This window comes from Monodelphis domestica, chromosome 6 (assembly GCF_027887165.1).
Source record: "Monodelphis domestica isolate mMonDom1 chromosome 6, mMonDom1.pri, whole genome shotgun sequence".
Lineage (NCBI taxonomy): Eukaryota > Metazoa > Chordata > Mammalia > Didelphimorphia > Didelphidae > Monodelphis > Monodelphis domestica.
In genome coordinates this window covers 293,028,424-293,049,298 of record NC_077232.1, presented here as the reverse complement: position 1 = coordinate 293,049,298, position 20,875 = coordinate 293,028,424, and the positions used below count along the sequence as shown (strand labels likewise).

General features: G+C 40.6%; 1 protein-coding gene across 3 annotated transcripts in view; it reads left to right on the top strand.

The window, feature by feature from the left end:
• Nucleotides 1–20,875, top strand: part of DLC1 (DLC1 Rho GTPase activating protein) — a 207,888-nt gene that overhangs the window by 72,680 nt on the left and 114,333 nt on the right. For all 3 annotated transcript variants that reach the window (XM_007495633.3, XM_056803392.1, XM_056803394.1), the window contains exon 5: nt 11,408–11,441. In XM_007495633.3, coding sequence (XP_007495695.2) covers nt 11,408–11,441 — 34 coding nt within the window. The remainder of the gene's footprint in view (nt 1–11,407; nt 11,442–20,875) is intronic.

Below are 20,875 nucleotides of genomic sequence, written 5' to 3'. Positions count from 1 at the left end.
ATTTTCTTTGATGAAATTATTTATTGCTCCTCTGTCCTTTGATCCACATATTCTTTATTTTTTTTTACTTTTAATCATTTTTATTTACAAAATAGGTCACATATTCTTTAGAATCATATTTTTTAGTTTTCATGGAAGTTTGACTTCTTTCAAGTGACCTTTATTGATTATAATTTGAATTGCATTCTTGTCAGTTAAGTATGTTTAATATTTTTTCATTTTGCATTTTATGCTTTTTTTAATATTTTAGCATATGGTCTTTTTTTTCAAAGGTGTCATGCTAAGGGGAAAAAATATTTATACCTCTTTTGATTCCCAAATGTCTTTCATATCTAACTTTTTAAATTTTTGTTAAAAATCTTTTTATTTGGGGCTAAATTTTTCTCTGTCTGAAAGGGATGCATTGAGATGCTCAACCATTATAGTTTTACAATCTATATGGTTTTGTTCTCTCTTTCTCCCTGTAATTCAATGAGCTTAGTTTTTCAATACTTAGGTGCTATGTCATTCAATGCATATTAGTACTATCTATTCATCTCTTCACCTCTCCCATAGGAATATTATTTTATTTTCTATTTTTTAAATATACTATAACTTTTCTTATGTCTCTTATCATTTCTATTTTACTATTATTTCTCTGTACTTATATATGTGATATACCAACCCCTGCTTTTCTAAATTCTCTTTGTGCATAATAATTTCTGCTCTCCCCCTTTAGTTCAATTCTTATGAATTTTTTATATTTCAAGTGTGGTTCTTGTGAACATATTGTTAGATTCTCCTATTTGATCCATTCTACTACAGTCCTCATTTTGAGAAATCATTTCCATTTGTGATTATTATTAATTTTGTTTTCCCTCTTTCATCTCATTTTATGATTTTTCTTTTTTCGTCTTGCCCCACCACCAATTTATAAAGAAGTTGGGGAAAGAAAAAGAATAGCAAGGATACTAGTAATCTACCACTGAAGTAGTGCATTCTTCAGTCTCTATACCTTTCAGAACCCAATTATTGGTTCTTATACTTTATTTCTCTCCTATGAATTCCCCCTTTGTGATCTATCCTTCGAAATTGAACTTTATTTACTTGTGACTGCTTCCTCCCCAAATCTACCCTTCCCCTAAAATAAATCCTTCTTACCTTTCTCCCTATTCTCCCATTCCCTGTTTGTTTTAAGGTATTCCTACATCAAATGTGTGCACACATATTTGTGTGTTCAATCTTTATCATCCTTTCTTTAGTTTAAAGAAAATTAAAATTCCAAATGATGGTCTTTTCATTAAGAAAGTCCAAGAATCCTCTACTATATTAAAGACTCATTTTCCCCTTGCACTAGTATTATAGAATATTATATTCCAAGATTACTTTTCCTCTTAAGTAGTTATGGCATAATCTTGTACAATCTTCACACTGGTTTCCTAGTCCTTGAATTCTTTCTTTATGACTTCTGGCAATATTTTTTCCTTAACATAGAAGTTCTGGGTTTTTGACTATGACATTCATGTTTTCAATTTGGAGTCATTTTATAAGTCACTCATGGATTCCATTTTCATTTTGTCATCTAATTCAGTATGACTTGGGAAATCTTTGTTTATGATTTCTTGAAATATAGCATCTAAATTTTTTATTTGGTGATAGTTTTCAGGTAGATTGTAACTCCCCTTACACTATTTTGTAGGTCAGATGTTTTTCTTTTAGTTTTTAAATCTTTTGACAATGAGAACTTTAAGGAAAAAGTGAAGGAAGCTCTTTGAACTGATTCTTGCCTCCTTTGGGTAAGAAGGGCCCAAAATGGGGTCCAGGTTGAAAAGAAATAAACAAATATCATGAAATCATTGCCCAAAAAACCTAGTCCAAGGACACAAGATCACAGAATATGAATGTGGAAAGAACCATAGGTATTTTTAATATCCCTTTTTAGAAGAAACCCAGTCCTAGGGAAGGGAAGATTTTTTTTTTCCCCAATGTCCCCAAGGAAGGTAGAATTTAAATACAGTAGATGGTACAGTGGATAGAGTGTTTGCCCTGGAGTAAGGAAGGGCTGAGTTCAAATCCAGCCTCAGACACTTACTAGATGGATGAGCCTGGGCTAGTCAGTTAACCCTGTTTGCCTTAGTTCCTCATCTGTCAAATGAACTGGAGAAGAAAATGGCAAACCACTCCAGTATCTTTGCCAAGAAAACCCCCAACTGGAGTCAGGAAGAGTCACATACAACTGGGAAGAAGGCAGAGAAGGCAGGAAGTAGAAGTAAAGAGGATAGGGGAGCCTCAGGGAAGTATAGGGTAGGGAAATGGAAAGTCACAAATGAGGAACAGTCAGCAGGCCAGGGTCACTGAACCACGGATAGTCAGGGAGAGCAAGGGGCAAGAAGGCTAGAAAGGAAGGGAGGTAGGGGTCAGGCTATGAAGGGCATTAAAAAAGCCAAACAGGACTTTATACTTGATCCTGGGGATCACTGAGGTTTATCTTAGTGTTTTTCAATGGAAGGATAAGGACTATTTCCTGAATGAGATGGTTGGTCTTACAAGGGTGACCCCTGGGAGGGCATGACCTTCCACAAATGAATAGGAGAGACTTTTCAGCCAACTTTTATGTAGAAAACAGCTTAGTAGCCAAAAGGGCCATTGGGGAGGTCACAAGGCATCTCCCATGTTTCTGGTGGGGAAGAGCTTCTATTCCCAAAAGTCTCTTATCTCCTGTTAGCCTTTCTCTAAGAGTAGGAGGCAGAGAAGGAGTAGAGCTTATGAGGATGGGGGGGTGGGGGGGGAGGAACATTTTAGCCATTCCACAGGACTGGAAAAATAGGAAACACAAGATTTTTACTCTCTGTCCGTGGGACCTGACTTTTAAGCCTTGGGGCCCTTTCCATGCTTCCCATGACCCTTGGTCTCTTCAAGCTCTGCTCGGGTTGTTGTGTTGGTTGCTATAAACAGCTCTTTAAGCTAAACAGTCACTCTACGGATGATATTGGGGGAAATAACAGGCTCCATGTTGCTGAGCTCTGCTTGAATCCCTGCAGGAGGAGAGATAGTTAGCTCAAGAACCAAGGCAGAGGACTCTCCTTTTAAGGCCTTCCTAAATTTGACATTTTCAGAATAGCATAGCTTTTTCTGTGTCCTGGAAACAGAGAGACCTCTTTGATCACAACAGGAAAAATTAAGTTACTCAGTCATCTGCCTCTAATCACAAATGGATGGTGGCCTCATAGGAAGTGGGCATAGATGGTCCGAACAGAGTCAGACTGTGTTGCACAGACTAGTGATGAAGGCAAAATTGTTCTGTCCTTCCCTGGAGTTCACTGGTCTTCTCCTTCTTATACTAAGCCAAGTAGCCTCCATAGGGAATCCCAGTTCTGCAAGCATCCTCCCCCATGCACAGTCTGGGTCAGGATGGAACCCAGGGCTCTCAGAAACTGTGCCACTTTGCCAGGTCCTGCCACGCTAGAAAAACTCCAAAGAAAGTTCTAGCAACTCAGTGGCAATCAATCATTGAAGGATTATGAGCCAAGTGCACAAGGGCCACCCACCAAGGACAAGGTCTGAAGGGCCCATGAACTCATAAAACCACCATAGTGGCGGCAGCTGGGTAACTCAGTGGATTGAGAGCCAGGCCTAGAGAGAGGAGGTTCTAGGTTCAAATCTGACCTCAGACACTTCCCAGCTGGGTAACCCTGGGCAAGTCACTTGACCCCCATGGCCTAGCCCTTACCACTCTTCTGCCTTGGAGCCAATACACAGTATTGATTCCAAGGTGGAAAGTAAGGGTTAAAAAAAATAGGGCATAGGGCATAGAGGCATAGAGGGTTGCTACCTACAGCTTTGGCTGGAGCTCTCAAATCCCCAGTGAATGGAACATTAGGTCCTCTTTGAGAATCAGGTTCCCCCTCCATAAGTAAAACCTATAAAGAGTAAGGTACAGAGGTACAACCTCTGGCTTCTGTCCTTTTTTGCCCCATGGAGAGGACACTGATAATATGTGTCGTTCTCAATAGGCAAACAGGGAAAAGAATCTTACTTTAGAGAGCTACCTACTCTTGGGAGCAATTCAGTACAGAGGACCATGAAAGTAATTTGTTGTTACTATTCCTATTCCCCTAACAACTCAAGACATCCCTGATCCTATGTAGATCCCTTCAAATATGCTAGCCCTTTCACTTAAACGCATGGCTCAGGAACTCCCATTGGTGTGTCTACTTTTTATCAGCCAGAGGACATAATTAGGACACACCTAGATATCCCATTGGCATCTCAAACGTAATACAGTGATCCCTCTCTCACCTGTCACAGGAGATACATTCCAGAAACCCCCACAATAGGTGAAAATCTGCGAAGTAGAGGTATTACGTTTATTTTATTATTTATATAGATTTTAAGGTTTTATAAACCCTTTCCACTCTCCTATAAACCTTTCCCACACTCTTACAAACACTGAGCCAGTCAGCACCCAGAATACAGAAGAGTGCTGTGGTTGGTTGCCTTTCATTTCATCAGCCAATCTCACATTGGCAAACTTGAGCAAATGGTAGTGGCGTACTGCATTTCCATTGGTTACATATTATTCATCCGCAAAATCCTGTGATATAGTGAAAACTCCGCAATACAGAATTAGATTTTTTTTAAACCCACAATTCAGTGAAGCCACAATAAGTGAACTGTAATATAGAGGGGGACAACTGTATGTCCAAACTAGAACTCATTATCTCTCCCCTTTTCCATATTTTCCTATGACTTTTAAGGGCCACCACCCTCCTGGACACTTGAGGACATTATCCTGGACATTTGACTCCTTTTTTATAATCATCTAACATATAATCTGTTATCATTTCAGTCAACTGTTATTCTTTCTGCCTTCACAACATTTCTCCTATAGTTGGTCTTCTTATAGTCACCAACCCCTGGTTCAATTCTTCCTCCCCTCCTGCTTGGACTATTACAATAGCCTACTGGTTGGTCCACCTGTGTCAAATCTTTCTCTACTATATTCCATTCTCTAATCAGTTACCAATGTGATTTTCCTAAAAATGTAGCTCTTAGTATGTTACCCTCAACTCAAACTCTAGTGGCAACCCATTCCACCTAGGTTCTACTAAAAAACAATCTATTTAGTATGTAAAATTCCTCAAGTTCCAGCATTCTTATACCTTATTCACCTCTGTGTACTCTATTGTCCAGGTACCTGACCTCCTTGTGGTTTTCACCATCTTCTGACTCCATGATACCTAAATGCTCTTCCTTATCACCTCTTCGTCTTGGCTTCTCTGACTTCCTTCAAGACTCAGCTCAAAGTGCCTTCTATCTGAGATTACCTCATGTTTATACTACATGTATATATACATAGATTACCACCCACTCACTTTACAAAGAAATGTTTTCTGCTGCAAAGGAAGAAGTTCCATTCACAGCTTCCCTTTGAGCACAGCCATATGTCCCCATTTGAATTGTGGAACAGCCCCCAAAACCTTCAGGGCACCATGGGGACCCCCTTGGGCCATCAGGGGAATGGAGGGACAGCTGAAAGGTTCCTAAAGAGCACCTCGGTGCTAGGGGAGACACCTAGGTCAGGCATGGAGGAGGAAGGAAGGAACAGTTAACTGAGAACACAGGACCAAGGTGGGATTGGCAGATAGATGTGGTGAATGATGATAGGACAATAGAAGGGAGTTGCTATCTTAGATGCTTATTGGTCCATAGTATCAGTCACTTTCTTGCAAGTGTTCATGGCCAGCACTTAAGTAGCAGAGCTCTTTGGCTAAATATCTTTGGCTTTTTCTGGATGTCTAACTGAGCATCTCAGACTTAGGATTGCACATACCTCCCTGCATCTGCCCAAGTTCCTCCCTTCTCTCATGCCAGCAGGCAATGTGTTAGTCTTACCATTGAAAGATCCAGATTTTGGGGTTGCCAGAGCTCCCAATAGGAACCAGCCAAAAGCATCCACTTGTTTCAGCATTTGTTTAATTGGAGGAAGAGCTCACTCATGTTGTAGCAGCATTTCCATACTACTTTAAAAGCAACAAAGGAGGAAGATGGCAGAAGAGAACAAAAGATTACCTCAAGCTCCAAATGCCCCCACAAATAATTCTATTAGGTCTATTTCCTGAGCTTATCAGGGGAGAAGCAAAAGAATCCATCTGTTCTAAAATATTTATATCAGTTCTCTTTGTGGTGGCAAAGACCTAGAAATTGAAGGGATGCCCATCAATTGAGGAATAGCTAATTGCGATGGAATACCACTGTGCCAAAGGAAATGACAAGCAGGTTAATTTTGGAAAAAACACAGAAAGATTTTCACAAAATTTTGAAAAGCAAAATGAGCAAAACCAAGAAAACATGTATACAACAACAGAACTATTGTTTGAAAAATGACCTGTGTGTGGGTCTACCTTCAGAGAGAACTGATAAATAGAAATAACTAAGACAGTTTATAAATACATATATCATTTTGTCAAATGATAACTTCTCTAATGAGGGAAGGAAGCAGTTAATTTGGTATTTTGTTATAACAAATTAATGAATAAATTTGAAATTTTTAAAAAGATCAGCAAAGTAATACTTTATATATCTCATTTCATGTTGACCACAACCTGGTGGGATCAATGCTGTTATTCCCATTTCTACAGATTTGGAAACTGAGGCTGAAAGTGATAAAGTGCCTACAGTAGGCTGTGACCTCAGGTTTTCCTGACTCCAAGTCCAGCAGTCTGTTCACTACACCTTCTTCATTACACCCCTCACTCCCCTAATAGGGGAAGAAGCATGAGCTTGGGGTCAGAAGACTTAGGTTTGAGTCCTAGCTCATCTCCTTCTTAGCTTCCTGGTCATCTGGGAGTCTCTTGGCTTTTCTGGGTTCCATCAGTCCCTTCATCTCTAAAATGGAGGGAGGGCTGACCCGGCAGGTCTACACAGTGCCCTGTGTCTCTGAATTTCTGAAGTATATTCTGTGGCTGGTATGCTCTGCTCCCCACATCTGTGCTGATGCATACAGAGCACATGAGTATTTTTATTGTGTCCTTCAGCTCTGATCATCCTCTTGCTGGGTCATCATGGCTCATTATTTCTGCTTTAGATCCTATGGACATATCTTTGATGTGTCCCATGACCTGAAGACCCGTGTGTCCTCTTTGTGGTTTTCAGTGTTAGAAAGACAATTCACTAGGTTATAGAGAATGGGACACCTATTGAGAAGAGCCCCAAGTCTGGTCAGACCAGTGAGAGTATAAATGCCACCCTTAGGCAAGGAGTGTCTTTTGGGGCAATTTTTTTTAATCTTCAGTCAACATATGATTTTCTTGTAAGAGTTTGTAGATTTTTCTGCTACTAAGACAAGCAGTAGCTATTTTATAAAAACATACAGGAAGACATTAGTGGCCTCTATCTAGAAAGATTGGGTTCTAATCTTTTTATAGTAGATGAATCAGTCAATCAAATAGCATTTATTAAGCTTCTACTGTGTACCAAGCACTCTGCTAGACATTGAGGACACAAGTAAAAAAAAAAAACTATCTTTACTCTTAAGTAGCATTCAAATGAGAACTTTCTATAAAGAAAGACCTGTGTCTAAGGGGAAGTTCGTCAAGTTCTTGGCTAGTCATTCACACAACGGTGTAAGAGCTTAAATAAAAAAATAGAGGTCTTCTCTTTTCCTGCCACCTTCCAGTTTGTCAGAGAAGCTAGAGATCAATTTCTTCCCTGTTGTGTCATTCATTCTATTAATGATGAAAAATATCCTACTTTGTGCTGAATACAACCTGAACTTTGTTGTCATGATTTGCTAGCAGCCATAATAATAACCAGAAATTGTCCACATCTATTTTTTCCATTGATTTTCTCTCATTTCTGAAATCTTTGTTTCTTAAACCTATACACCAAAGGTTATGAGAGATGCTGATTTTCTTTCATTGTATTTCATGTATGATATTGATTTTTTGCATTGTCATACATAGCCTTTGGCTTCTTCTGGATGGAATCTTCAATTTGTCATACTCTTTGGTTTTCCAAGGTCAGTTCTATAGCTAACATGTTACTTGCCTGTACTTAGATAATATGGAATTCAGGTTTTTTTTTACCATGGATACCAGCTAGATGTTGATGTAACCTTCCAAACCCTTCCCACAAATCTTCAATAACTTTCTCAAGATTTCTGCAAGGGTATGGTTTTGGATACCAATCTTTAGGAGTATTGGCGCATTAGAGCATTTGTCTTTCTTCCTATTGGCTTTACTGTGGGAGAATGGTGTCCACATGGATTATCATATATAAATCTGGAAATGTTTTTACACTATCTTCCAAATATTAAAGAAGAATTTTATATTTAGGACATGTTTTCATGTAAGGCTTATTGTGGTATATGGTATGAGATCATAGTATGAGTCTAATTTCTGCCATATTGCTTTTTAGTTTTCCCAGCATTTTTTTTAGCGTATGATGATCCTTACTCTACTCTGCTTTTGTTGAGTTAATTAAGGATTATGAAAGCTATGTTCTATTTGTTCCTGGGTCTTATGTAAAAAATCTGCTCCATTAATAAACAAAGAGATGGCAGATAGAATTGATGCTAAGTATTGGTTCCAAGGCAGAAGAGCAATAAGGGCTAGGTAATTTAGGTTGTGACTTGCCCAAGATCACACAGGTAGGAAGTCTTTAATGTTGGATTTGAACCCAGGACTTCCTATCTTTAGACCTGGCTCTCTAGCCTGAGCCACCTATCTGCCCCAAGTATATCTATGTAAGATAGAAGTAAGGTTTTCTTTTTAAAAGATATATATGTACTATATATAAACGTAGATATTGATGACAAAAGAGATGGAGATAAGAGAAATAAATTAACCTTTTCTTCCTCAAGATTCATTTTAGTGTTATTTATTATATTTTTGCAAAGTAACCCCTTAGTAGTTTCATTGGTATAGCATTCAATAAGTAGATTAATCACCACAATATAGTCATTTCTATTACATTGTGATGGCCTGACCATAATTATTTAATACTTTCCCAGTCAAGTAAGTCTGTCATTATTTCTATAAATAGTATCCTATAGATAAATTCTCATAGTTGCTGTTTGTGGTCTGTTAGATAGACCCATCCCTCTCATTATGAAAAGGGTGGTTGGTCCCAGTGACTCAGCCACCACTTTCTCTGCAGTGATGGCATTGAGGAGGTATGAACAAAATGGAAAGCTGACTTTCCTAGATTCTGAGCACAAGAGCAAAGAGTGCAGAACTAAGGAAGACCTTCAGTGTTTGTGTTTGGTTTTCTTTTCACATTTGTGAATCTGTCATTTGGAAGTTATTAGTGGGGGTTCCTTTGTTCCATCTTGAGGAGGGAAGAGTCTTGGTTAGGTTAGGGCAGACCCATGTGGCCAGCAGGAAAATCCCATTAATTGCTTCGTTGCCAAAAATGTTGACTCACTTCCTGGAGACACAGTTCAACTGCAGCAGATGGAAACCATTAGCCAAGGACACTGGTGAATTCAAAACTACTTTTGAGATGGGAGCACTGGCACAGGCAACATTTTCTCACTGAGCTGGGTGTAAATACAATCTGGAATGGACAGTAAGAGGCAGTGCAGAGCTAAGAATTGGAATCAGAGTTGAATGATCATGTAGGCTCTCACATTCACTGCCTCTGTATTTTTGAGTCAGAGGCTTCCTTTCCCTGAACCTCAGTTTCTTTATTTCAAAAATAACAAAATCTTTAAAGCAAGACTACTATAACAGAGAGAACCCTGAAAATGAAGTCGGGAAGACCTAGGATCAAATGTTGCCTTAGACACTAGCTATGTGATGCTGGGCAAGTCTCTTAACCTCCCTGCAAGAAGGTGGGATTTCATGGCTTCTCGATGCTCTTCTAGCCCATGAACTCTGAGATCGCCTAGGTTTAGAACCCAATACTCCAGTTTCTCCAAAATGTACTCAGCACAACTCGGAGATTTCTACTCATCATTTTTTGTCAACCTGCAGTCATTTGCCATCTCACAAGTGTCTCCTTTTATGCCAGGCTGCTGAGAGGACCTTTCCAGCCACAAAAAAAAAAAGACTGAGAACCACAAAATCTCAGTTGAAAGGGACCTCTGAGGTCACATATTTACACCTTTCGTTTTAATGAGGAAGAAACAGAGTCCCAGAGAGGAGAAGGAATATACCTAAGGTCATTCAGTCAGTTAGCTGCCAAATCAGAGCTAGAACCTTGGCCAGTGTTCTCTCCATGACACCTTCCTCCTCTCTGTAGGTGAGAGGTAGAGGGGTGGTCTCTTTCCAGTCACATTCTCATTCATTGGCAAAATAGGAGAAGGACAAAATGGCCAGGGGAAGAAATTAGTATGATATCTGAGGGGAACAAAAGGCGGAAAAGGATTCTTCATATCAGTCTCCATCAGCCAGTTGTTCCCCATGTATTCCTTCCCATCTCCTTCCTTTGTGCCTTGGTCTAAATGTATCTGCTATAGCACCTCTCTTCTCCTCCAAGAGTCCATAGCTTCTTTCCTGCTCTCTCTCTCTCTCTCTCTCTCTCTCTCTCTCTCTATCTATCTATCTATCTATCTATCTATCTATCTATCTCTCTTTCTCTCTCTCTCTCTGACTCTGTCTCTCTCTCTCCCCCCCCACTTGTTATCTTTTTACCTTGTCTGTATCTTTCATTTTCTTATCTGTTATCTCTCTAAAGAAATGATGGTCAGGACCATTCCACTTGTGCCTCTGTATCCCCAAGAACTATCACAGGACTTAACCCACAGAAGGCACTAGGATTGTAGAAATCAGTTGAATCATGAATAACTGAATGCCCTTCTTGCCTACACACTCAATGAAATCCTGCTTCCTTATAGTTCATGAAGGGGATGGGTACCAGCACACAGCCCCCCCTATTGTTAACCAGTCCTACAAGAATGGGGCATAAGGTAAAGTAGCATTCCAGGGAGCATTAAGCTTCAGAGAAACGGATCGGAATGGGGAAGAGCTAAAACTGCTGTGTGGATGATGGTGGGGAATATCTCTAGGAAGCCAGAAGTCCATGGGGGCAGAGCATCCCAGGGAAGAATCAGGGAACAGGAGACAGAGCCCCTCAGCCTGAGAAGTGGGGGACTTGACCATAAGGGGCATGAGAATTCAGAGATTCCCTGACAGTGGTGAGGATTCAGGAAGTTTTGGTGTCAATATAACTTAATAACCTTTCCCATCTGGAATACTAGACAACATGGTCTACTTATCATACAGAGTGGCCCTGAGGAAAGGGGTTGCCAAACCTTCACGTGCTCTTAGAAATAAGAATTGTTCTTAGAACTCCTACTTGACTGTGACAGATTTGTGTGGCATTCCTGTTTCTGCTGTATCGATCACCTTGATTCATAGTACAGATTTTTTGTGCTTCTTTCTTAGTAACATGATTTAATTGGTTTTGTTTTTTGTTTTTTCAGGCTGTGCCCAGTGCTTCAGAGAAGGGCAAAGCTGGTAAGTGGCCACCAATTATTGTTTATCTCTTTGGTCACTGATTTTCATGCCTTAGAGGGCATTCAGAAGATGTTTGACATTCTCATATCGGTCTGAATTCAAGTCAAAGGGAATTGTAATTTCTTTTAATTCCCTCTTGTTGGGAAGGTGAATGAATATGGAGGAATCTTGGAATACTCTAGTGATGTGTAGACAGGCATGGCTGGCTTATATGCTTTTAGCAATGTGAATTTTTTTTTCCTGGCATGATAATATATAACCTATGTGTGACAAGGTGGTTACTGTGGTAGTGAACTGCTGAATTTGAGTGGGAAGGGAGGGATGCAAGAACCCAAGAGAATGCACGTAAGATACGCCCCTCTCTTCTCTTCAATCTCACCCTGGCTCACAACAATAGGCCAGGGAGAAATGTTGGCTTCACATGAAAAATTTTCTTTCCTTCCTTCTATTTCTCCTTATTATCATCTTAGCCTAGCTTGGAAAATTGTCATAACTCCAGGGAATTGAACCCATTTTTCAGCTGTCTCCACACCTAGTTCTTGCCTCCTTCCATAATGGGCACCAGATAAATCTACTGTGTTAGACTAAAGCACTTGGGCTCCCAACTTCTTTTATCCACCCAACCAAACCCAAAGGTTAGCAGCTGCTGACACATTTTATTTCACACTAGATGAAATGGTGGTAAAGGAAAGGACAAAAGTCCCCCCAAAAAAGGACCACTACTATGGATATATTCCCCTTGTAGAGAAGACTCCAAAGGAGCCAGAGAATTATCAGCATCTGCCCTCACTTGGTCTTAGAGCCACGTGAAGCTGAATCTGTCCTTTAGGGCAGCAAGGGTCACCTCAACCAAATGGGTCCACTAGGGTCAGTGCTCACTGGTCTGTCATTCTAGTCACAGCTGCATTGCTCATTGGGGTGGCCACTGCTGGGCCAGCACCTGCCACTTCTTTCAGAGGCTTTGAAGGAGAGAACAGAGAAGCCCAGATTCCCACGTGAAGTCCTTGACCTTGCAAAAGTCCACATGACCTCAAGATGGAGGCAACCTAATCTCCTACCCTGGGTCATAACTTCTTCCTTCTTTGTGGTCTGTGACCTCAGCTGCTGGTAAGGTCCTGGGAGAGTGGTCCCTCCCTCTGGGGTGATTCTGAGGCAGGGCCACACTCCCAAGATCTCAGGCAGTCACCTAAGAGGATATCAGGAACCCCAGCGATCTTTGGGATGGAGGAAGGAGTCTTTTCTTCCAGAGAGTTTGGGAGGTCCTTTCACCTCACTAATCTCCTTTTGCCTCCAATTGTCACTTTTGATTTGTAAGACATATTACACTTGGGATGTCCCATATTTCCTATTATTTTGTGTCTGATCCATTTCTTCAGTCCTGTATATTGGAAGGTAAAAGGAAGATTCAAGAGGAAATGGTCCCTCATTTGATGGGATCTGTGGTTTTTCATGGCAATTCTAGCAAAGGAGGAGGACTATGTGTACTCATGCTATACTCCTAAATGACTTTGTGCTGCAGACTCTGAGCATCACTCAGAAAGAGATCAAATGGGAGTGACTATATTTTGCCTCCAATGTGTGAGGAAGAGGTGAATATTCCAGGAGTCACTACAAAACAGGCCCAAGACTGGTATGGCCCTTGTTTCACCACTTTCCCCCCAGGCCCAGTTTTCACAGAATCAAAAATTTAGGTGAAGGTCCAAAACCCTCATTTTATAAGTGAGGAAACTAAGATACAGAGAGATGAGTTGACTTACCCAGGATCCCATGGCTAGTAAATGTCTAAGGTAGGATTTGAACTAGGACCCTTCTGACCCCCCAAAACCAAAATTCTGCCCACTCAGAAGCCTTGTTAAGACTGGCACAGTAGGAATTTCATTTTAGAAAGGTTTGTGGGATGGCGAATAAGTCAGTGGAATAGGAGCTCCTCAGGAGTAGGGATTACTTGCCACTTCTGTCTTTTGGTCCCCAGCAACACCCCCTTAGTGTTTCATCCAAAGGATTATTTTCTAGCTCTGGTTGGGCTGAACAGACATCCCAGGCTCCTGCTTCTCCCTTCTAAGCAGCTGCACTTCATTCTTATCATGGATAAAAGAGACTGTAGTAGTTGCGTCAAGTAGCCACAGACTGTATTTCTTCTAAGAATGTGGATCAGAGAGTGAAATAAGTGGCACTCAAAATTATCTGGAAGTTGCTATTTTGACTCGTTGACTGCAGTAGTTCAGCTCATTAAGATAACCCTGGGAGTAGTGTAGTATGAGATGCTCGTGTGTGAGATTGTGTGTGGCAAGGGGAGCAGGAGTACCTAATATATATAAATGGCCAGAGAGGGTGGCATGGATAGATTGGATCTGAGTTCCAAGTCAATGGTCAGAGCAGGAGGAAGAGCAGCTCCTCCTGGGAGGGAAAGGCAGAGCCCAGCAGCACCACTCAGTCTGGGCATGAGGGGTACAATGCTGAGATTTTATTGATCAGCCACCCCTCAAATGTCTCCGCTTTGTGGGTACTATTGGTTCAGAACAAAAGCGATTTTCCTGATTCTCTTAACTGGGGAGAGGATGGGTAACTCGAAGCTTCTAGCCGCCAAACACTGGCTACATGAAAGGTCATTGCAAATAGTGAGTAAACAAATATGTAAAGAACTATGTCCAACTGATAAGAATACAAATCATTCCCCAATTCATAAATGGTGAAAGAATATAAACAGACAGTTTTCAGATGAAGAAATCAAAAGTATCTATAATCATATGAAAAAATGCTCTTCGTATTGATTAGAGAAATGGTAACTAAAACAATTGTGAAGTAACACCTCCTACCTATCAAAATGGCTAATATGACAATAAAGGAAAATGACAAATGTTGGAAAAGGTGTGGGAAAACTGTGCCACTAATGCACTGTTGGTGGAATTATGAACTGATCCAGCCACTCTGGAACTAAGTCCAAAAGGCTATAAAACTTTGTATACCCTTTGACCCAACAATTCTCAGCAATACAATGCACAATTCAATGTATTCTCAGCAATATGATGACCCAAGACAATTCTGAAGAACTTACACCTCCAGAGAAAGAGCTGATGGAGTATAAATGCAGATCAAAGTATACATACTACTTAGTTTATTTTTTTATGGTTTTTCTTTTTTGATCTGTTTTCTTTCACAACTTGACTACTATGGAAATATGTTTTGCATGACTGCACATGTATAATTCCATATCAAATTGCTTGCTTTCTCCATGAAGAGAATTGGGAACTCAAAAAAAACTTTAACTGTTAAAAATTTGTTTTTACATGTAACTAGAAAAAATAAATTCTTTAAATTGCAAATTCCTTTACCCAAGCAAAAACAGAAAACAGAAATTCGAATTTTATAGATTAGAATATGCCAAAAAATGCACAAGAATAAATGAATTCTCTACATGAGAGATAAGAACACAACTCAAACCAGGAAAAGAAGAATTTCTCATCTAAGGAAGATACCTTCTCATAATTCTCTAGAATTTCAAACAAGTCGAGGAACACCATGGGGCTGGCTTCCTGTGCCTATTTGCCTTTCTAAAATGTTTCTCTCCACCACCTTCCAGAAGGTTCTCTCTCTCTGTGTGGCTTCAAAGTTTGTATACAATCAAGGGACCCAAACCCCACAGGTACACAGTGTTGTATCCATTGTTCTCTTCACCAATCAAGAGCCACATCTCCTTCCACAGAAGTACACTAAACCGCCTTAAGGTTAGGTGGAACCAGAGTTATACCAATTAGTAAGCACACCCTTAAGAAAAGAAAGGAAGTATGCTCTTGATGCCAGGGGATGCTTAGTGGGACCTTCTGGGATGTGGGATGGGTCTGTGTACTTTTGCCCTAGCTTCTGTCTCCCTAAATTCATACTGATGAACTCAGTTATTTTCAATAAATAGAAAAACCTACACATAAATCATTAGTCCTAGAAGGACCAGGTATGGCAACTGAGGCAAATATTTTATTAAAATTTTACTTTAAAATAAAAATCTTCACTCTCTTTTATTTGTCTCAACTTTATCTAACTATATTTATTTCAACTATATTTATTTGGCTCAACTTGACTCTTAGAGCTCCACTTAAATTCTAATCTTTCTAGCAGTGAATTGTCCAAATACAATCGGTGTGGCACCAACCTCTAACTTGGCAAGGTTGCAGTGGGCTCAGGCAAGATCATCAGTTTAAAGTGCTGCCTGAGTCCCAAGGCATAATACAAACATTAGCTGTTGTTGGTTTTATTACTTTGGAATTGGGAAGGACTGGCTTAATAATGGATGATGTGAAGAAGACCTAGGAGGAATTTTGTAAGGCTGAACATTCCATATGAAACACTGCAATTAAAAAATAAATGTGTTCTTGGACTGTATTGTGAGAGGCCCAGTGCTCAGGACTAAAGAAATAATTATCCCTCTGCCTCCTCCCCTATTCAAACCACCCCATTTCAGGAAGGACATTGAATACACTGGTAAGAGTCCAGTAGATGGTATAGGATAGCAACGAATAGCAAGGACCCTCAGTAGTGCTATATCTAGATTGAAAGTTGAAAGAAATAAAAATGTTGAGCAAAGAGAAAAAGAGGAGTCATGGTGGCTGTCTTCAAGTGTCTAGATAAGTGTCATGGAGAAGAGAGATCTAACTTCTGCTTGAAGACAGAACTAGGAATGATGGGAGGAAGGTTACAGAAAGGTAAAGTGAGATTGGATAAGAGTGGTCTAAAAATGAAATGGGCTTCCTGGGAAGGAGGAATGGGTTGTCCTTCCCTGTGGGTCTTCCAATACCCTCTGTTTTTCAGGAATGTCTTAATTTTAGATTGGATGATAAGTCCATTAAGGTCCCATTAATCTTAAAGATTCTGTGGTTCTAGCCAATGAGAATGTTTGGGATTTGCCCCAAGCTGCACTTTAAGAGAATACATGTACTTGCCTCTAATGAAAAACCTGACTTGGGGGTGGGGGAGACCTTGTGAGCCAGTTAAGTGAGATGTGAAGGTATAGTCAAGTTTCTGATTGAGAGGAGCTAAAGGTTTGAGGAAATCATTTCAAAAAATTTACAAGGACATGGTAGGACCTAAGGAAACCCTACAAGAAGTCTACCTCCTTGATGACAAGATATATAGATATATGTTCTAAATTCTTATTCCATGATGATTCCTGTCTCTCCAAACCCTTTCTCAATTTGCCTCCGGCCCAGGTTTCCTCTATGCCCCCCACTTTTTTAAAGTGAGGACCACTGGTCTCTGGGCAGAAATAGGAAGTAGGGGTTTAAGGAGCCACCATTGTTATTCAGAACAAGCCAGGTGTCCCAGGCATGGAGAATGAGAAGGGGAAACACAAAGCTGAATGTGAGACAAACTGGGTTTGAATTTGGCTCTATCATCAATGAGCTCTGGGACCCTGAGCTCACAGGGAACCTCAACTTCCCCATCTATAAAATAAGGGAATTGGCCTAGATCAGTTCCTTAACCTGAGGTTAATCTATTTTGATAACTTCATTGCTACCCAACGGGTTGCCTTTGTAATCCCATGCATATTGTTTTATGAGGTATGCTGAGGAGGGATCCCTGGGCTTCCCTAGGAAGTATGTCAAAGAGGTATATGATACAAACAAGGTGAAGGACCTCTGGCCAAGATGGTCTTGAAGGTCACTGCCAGCTCACCATAAAAATTCACCATAAAAAACCAGGGATGTGGTCAACAACACAGGGCAATGTTGACCACAATTCTGAAAATTGATGTGAAGTCTATTCCCCCAGATCCAAAATGTTGCCACTCTTCATGAACAGGAAAATGAAACTACTAGCTTTGGAAAGCCTTTCTTTCCCCCCCAGCTCCTCTGTCTTCTGAGATCTAAAGAAGTTCTTCAGTAGACTTTGCACCCACTACCAATTAACAAAGCAGCAAGGATCTATGAAGTGCCTGCTACTTGCCAGTCATTAAGCCATGGGGAGAGCAGGAGATAAAATAGAAGAGCCTTTGCCTCCAAGAAGCTCACTTCTATTGAAATGGATGTGAATAAGTATATAAAAGATATGTTCGAAAGCCAGAAATTTAATCTAGAAGCCGGGGGAACTGGGAAAGGTTTTATGCAGAAAGTGTGCTTGAATCAAGAAAGCAAGATTCCAGTCAATAAGCATTTTGTTAAATGTATTATTTATTTATTTTAAGCATTCTTTTTACATTTTGAGTTCTAAAGTTTTTCCCTCCCTCCCACACCTCCATCACCCACTAAGAAGACAAGCAATATGATATCAATTAGCCAGTGAAATCATGCAAAACATTTCCATATTAGCCATACTGAAAAGAGAAAAGAAAAAGATGAGAAAATTCTATTCCAATTTGCACTCAGTGCCCATCATTCTCTCTCTAGAGGGGGATAACTTTTTTCATCATGGATCCATTGGAATTGTCTTGGATCACTGTATTGATTGGAGCAGCTAAGTCTTTCACAATTGATTATTATTAAAATATTTCTGTTATTGTGAACAAGGACGTCCTGATTCTGCTCATTTCCCTTTGCATTCGTTCACATCTTCTGAAAACTATGTGTTTATATTCTTTGACCATCTATCAATTGAGGAATGGCTGTTATTTTAGAACTTTGACTCATTTCACTATATATTTGAGAGATGGGTTCTTTTCAGAGAAACTGTTATTTTTTTTAATATTACTTGATCATCTATGGTACCTTTATCCACTGTATCACCCAGCTGCCTCTAGGGATCTGGCTTCTGCCTTTCTTTGTATTCCCGTCGCTTAGCATGGTGCCTAGACATAGTTGGAGCTTACTGAATGTTTATTAGCTAAGTATCTGACTAAATACAATTATTAAATTCTTCTCTTCTCTTCCCCCCACCAAGAGACAAGGAAATGAATATCCCTCCCCATTTAACAGGAGATGCTGGTGACTGTAGATGCAGAATGTTGCATACACCATTCAGCCACTATCAATAAATTAGTTACTTCTCCTGAAACTTTTTTAAAACAACTTCATTACAAAGAAAAGCTAGTTGCAAAGGGAAGTGACGATGTCTATTCAGAATGAGAGTGATACTAAAAAAGGTAAAAAGACCATTTAAAAATAGCCTCATGAATGTGAGAAGCTTCCCAAAATGTGGAAAATCTCCCTTCTAGTTAGACCATAACGTTAAATACTCCAGAGCAGGGACACACACACACACACACACACACACACACACACACACACACACACACACAGTGTTCTACAGGGATGTATAAGAGCTGGAGCCCTGCCATAGCTCAGCTGGACCAGAGCCCACATTCCACATTCTTGGTTCCCTTTTTCCCCTCAGAAAGTGGATTCCATTTTTAATGCAGTGGCTTGTAAAACGTCCCTGGCTTCGCTTCACTCTTGGTCTAAGGCTCTCTGGCTAGCCTCTTTTCCCCTTTTTCTTTTTCTTTTTTTATGAGGATGGAATTTAGGGTATGTCCTCACACAACCAACTACTCTGTTCTCCTGAAAACTAGTGTAAACTCACCCATGAAGGGTTGGTTTGGTTGCTGAGAGGAAATAACATTAAATGTTCCATATCCAGGAATTCCTAAGGACCACGAGTTAACTTTTCTTAAAAGCCAGTCACTATTGCCATCCCAGGAATGTTCCCAATAATACAACATGCCAGTTGTGCTCCTAGGTTTGTAGCTGGGCGGTGAGAAGGCGGGTGTCTAGGGTGGGGGAGGAAGGTGTCTGTCAGGTCATCATGGTATTGGCAGAGCCAAGCAAATGCCCTCACCACCCTTAAAAAGGTCTCAAGCTGGTATGATTGGGAGTCCGAAGGCCAGCTTCAAGCAATGCAGCATCTTCCTGCTGCTGGCGGATCGGATTTATTTGATAAACAGCGGTGATTTCCTCCAAACAGAGATGCCAGGTTTGCCGATGGAGCTAATTCTCCTCTGAAAGGATGTATCCCCTTGAATGGACGGTGCCAAATTCCAATGAAGAGCAATGGGTAGGCATTGTGTGGGTCTTATTGAGACTCTACGGGCTTTGGTCAACAGAAAACATCTCCCTGGATCCATAGTGTCTGCAAGATGGCGGGTGGTGAAGAGTTTCTATTTCCTGAAGTATCTATCTATGCTTTCCTTGGGCAGTGTGATTGCTCCCTCCTCCCCAACCATGCACAGCCTTTCTCTCTGACCTGCTATGATGGCCAGCCCTGGGTGCCCTGCTTCTAATGTCACCCTCATTGCTGAACCGGCACTTGCATGACAATGATAATTACCATTAAAATTATAGCTAGCATTTATATAGCACTTACATTGTGCTAAGTATCTCATTTGATTCTCACAACAACCCTGGGCAGCAGGTGCTATTATTATCCCCTTTTTACAGATGAGAAAACGGAGGCAAACAAGGTTAAGTGACTTGCCCAGGGGCACACAGCCACAAAAGGTCTGAGGTCAGATTCAAACTCAAGTCTGACTCCAGGTCCAGTGCCACCAAACTGTCCCTAATGAACAAAACACTGAGCTCATCCTTGAAGCCTGGCCAGCTAGGCAGGAGCTGTAAGAGCATCTATGCACTCTGTGGGAGTGGAAGGAAGGAAGGAGGAGGAAGAGGAGGAGGAGGAGGAGGAGGAGGAGGAGGAGGAGGAGGAGGAGGAGGAGGAGGAGGAGGAGGAGAAGGCTACAGGGGAAGCAAGGAGCCTGGGCAGCTACAGGGCTCTTCATGTACTGGTTAATCCCATCTAACCTTTTCAGTGAATTCTACGACTATTTAAGCAGCAGCAGCATCATCATCATAACTAGCATGTCTATAGCTCTTTCAGGTTTACTAAGCACTGCATAAACATGCTCTCATTTGATCCTCACACTGACCCTGGAGGTAGGCACATTATGATGTCATTTTAAAGATGAGGAAACCAAGGCAGGCAGAGTGAAGTGTCTGAGGCTGTATCTGAACTCAATCCAAGTTAGATCACTTCCAGGGCCCAAAATTTACATTCCCATGTAACATTTAAATTAGTTTCTCTACTAAAAGTATTATATTTTAGAGGTTTATTAAGATTATTCGAAATCAGGGATACAAAAGAATAAACCACGTGCCCATGGCCGATTTTGAAAAATTCAGAATCCCCGCACTTAGTCTACTCACTACATCCTTGCAATCTCCGAGTACAGGAAGAGAGCGAAGTAGGCATTACAGTCAGTTTAAATACAAATTGTGATCTCGGCCAAGGTGGGGAATTCATGTGAGATTATAGGGAATTCTGGGAACTGCCAAGGACTTCTGGGGATTGAAGTCTGGGGTTCAAATCTCCATTTTCACATTCCCCCGTTTGATTGTTATTGGGAAAAGTTTCCCCCCAAAGGATCATGAAAACATAATCAACTTCAAGATTACAATAATTTGAGGATAAGAGAAAAAGAACAAAACCAATAATTGCTAGACGCATTGACAAAAGAA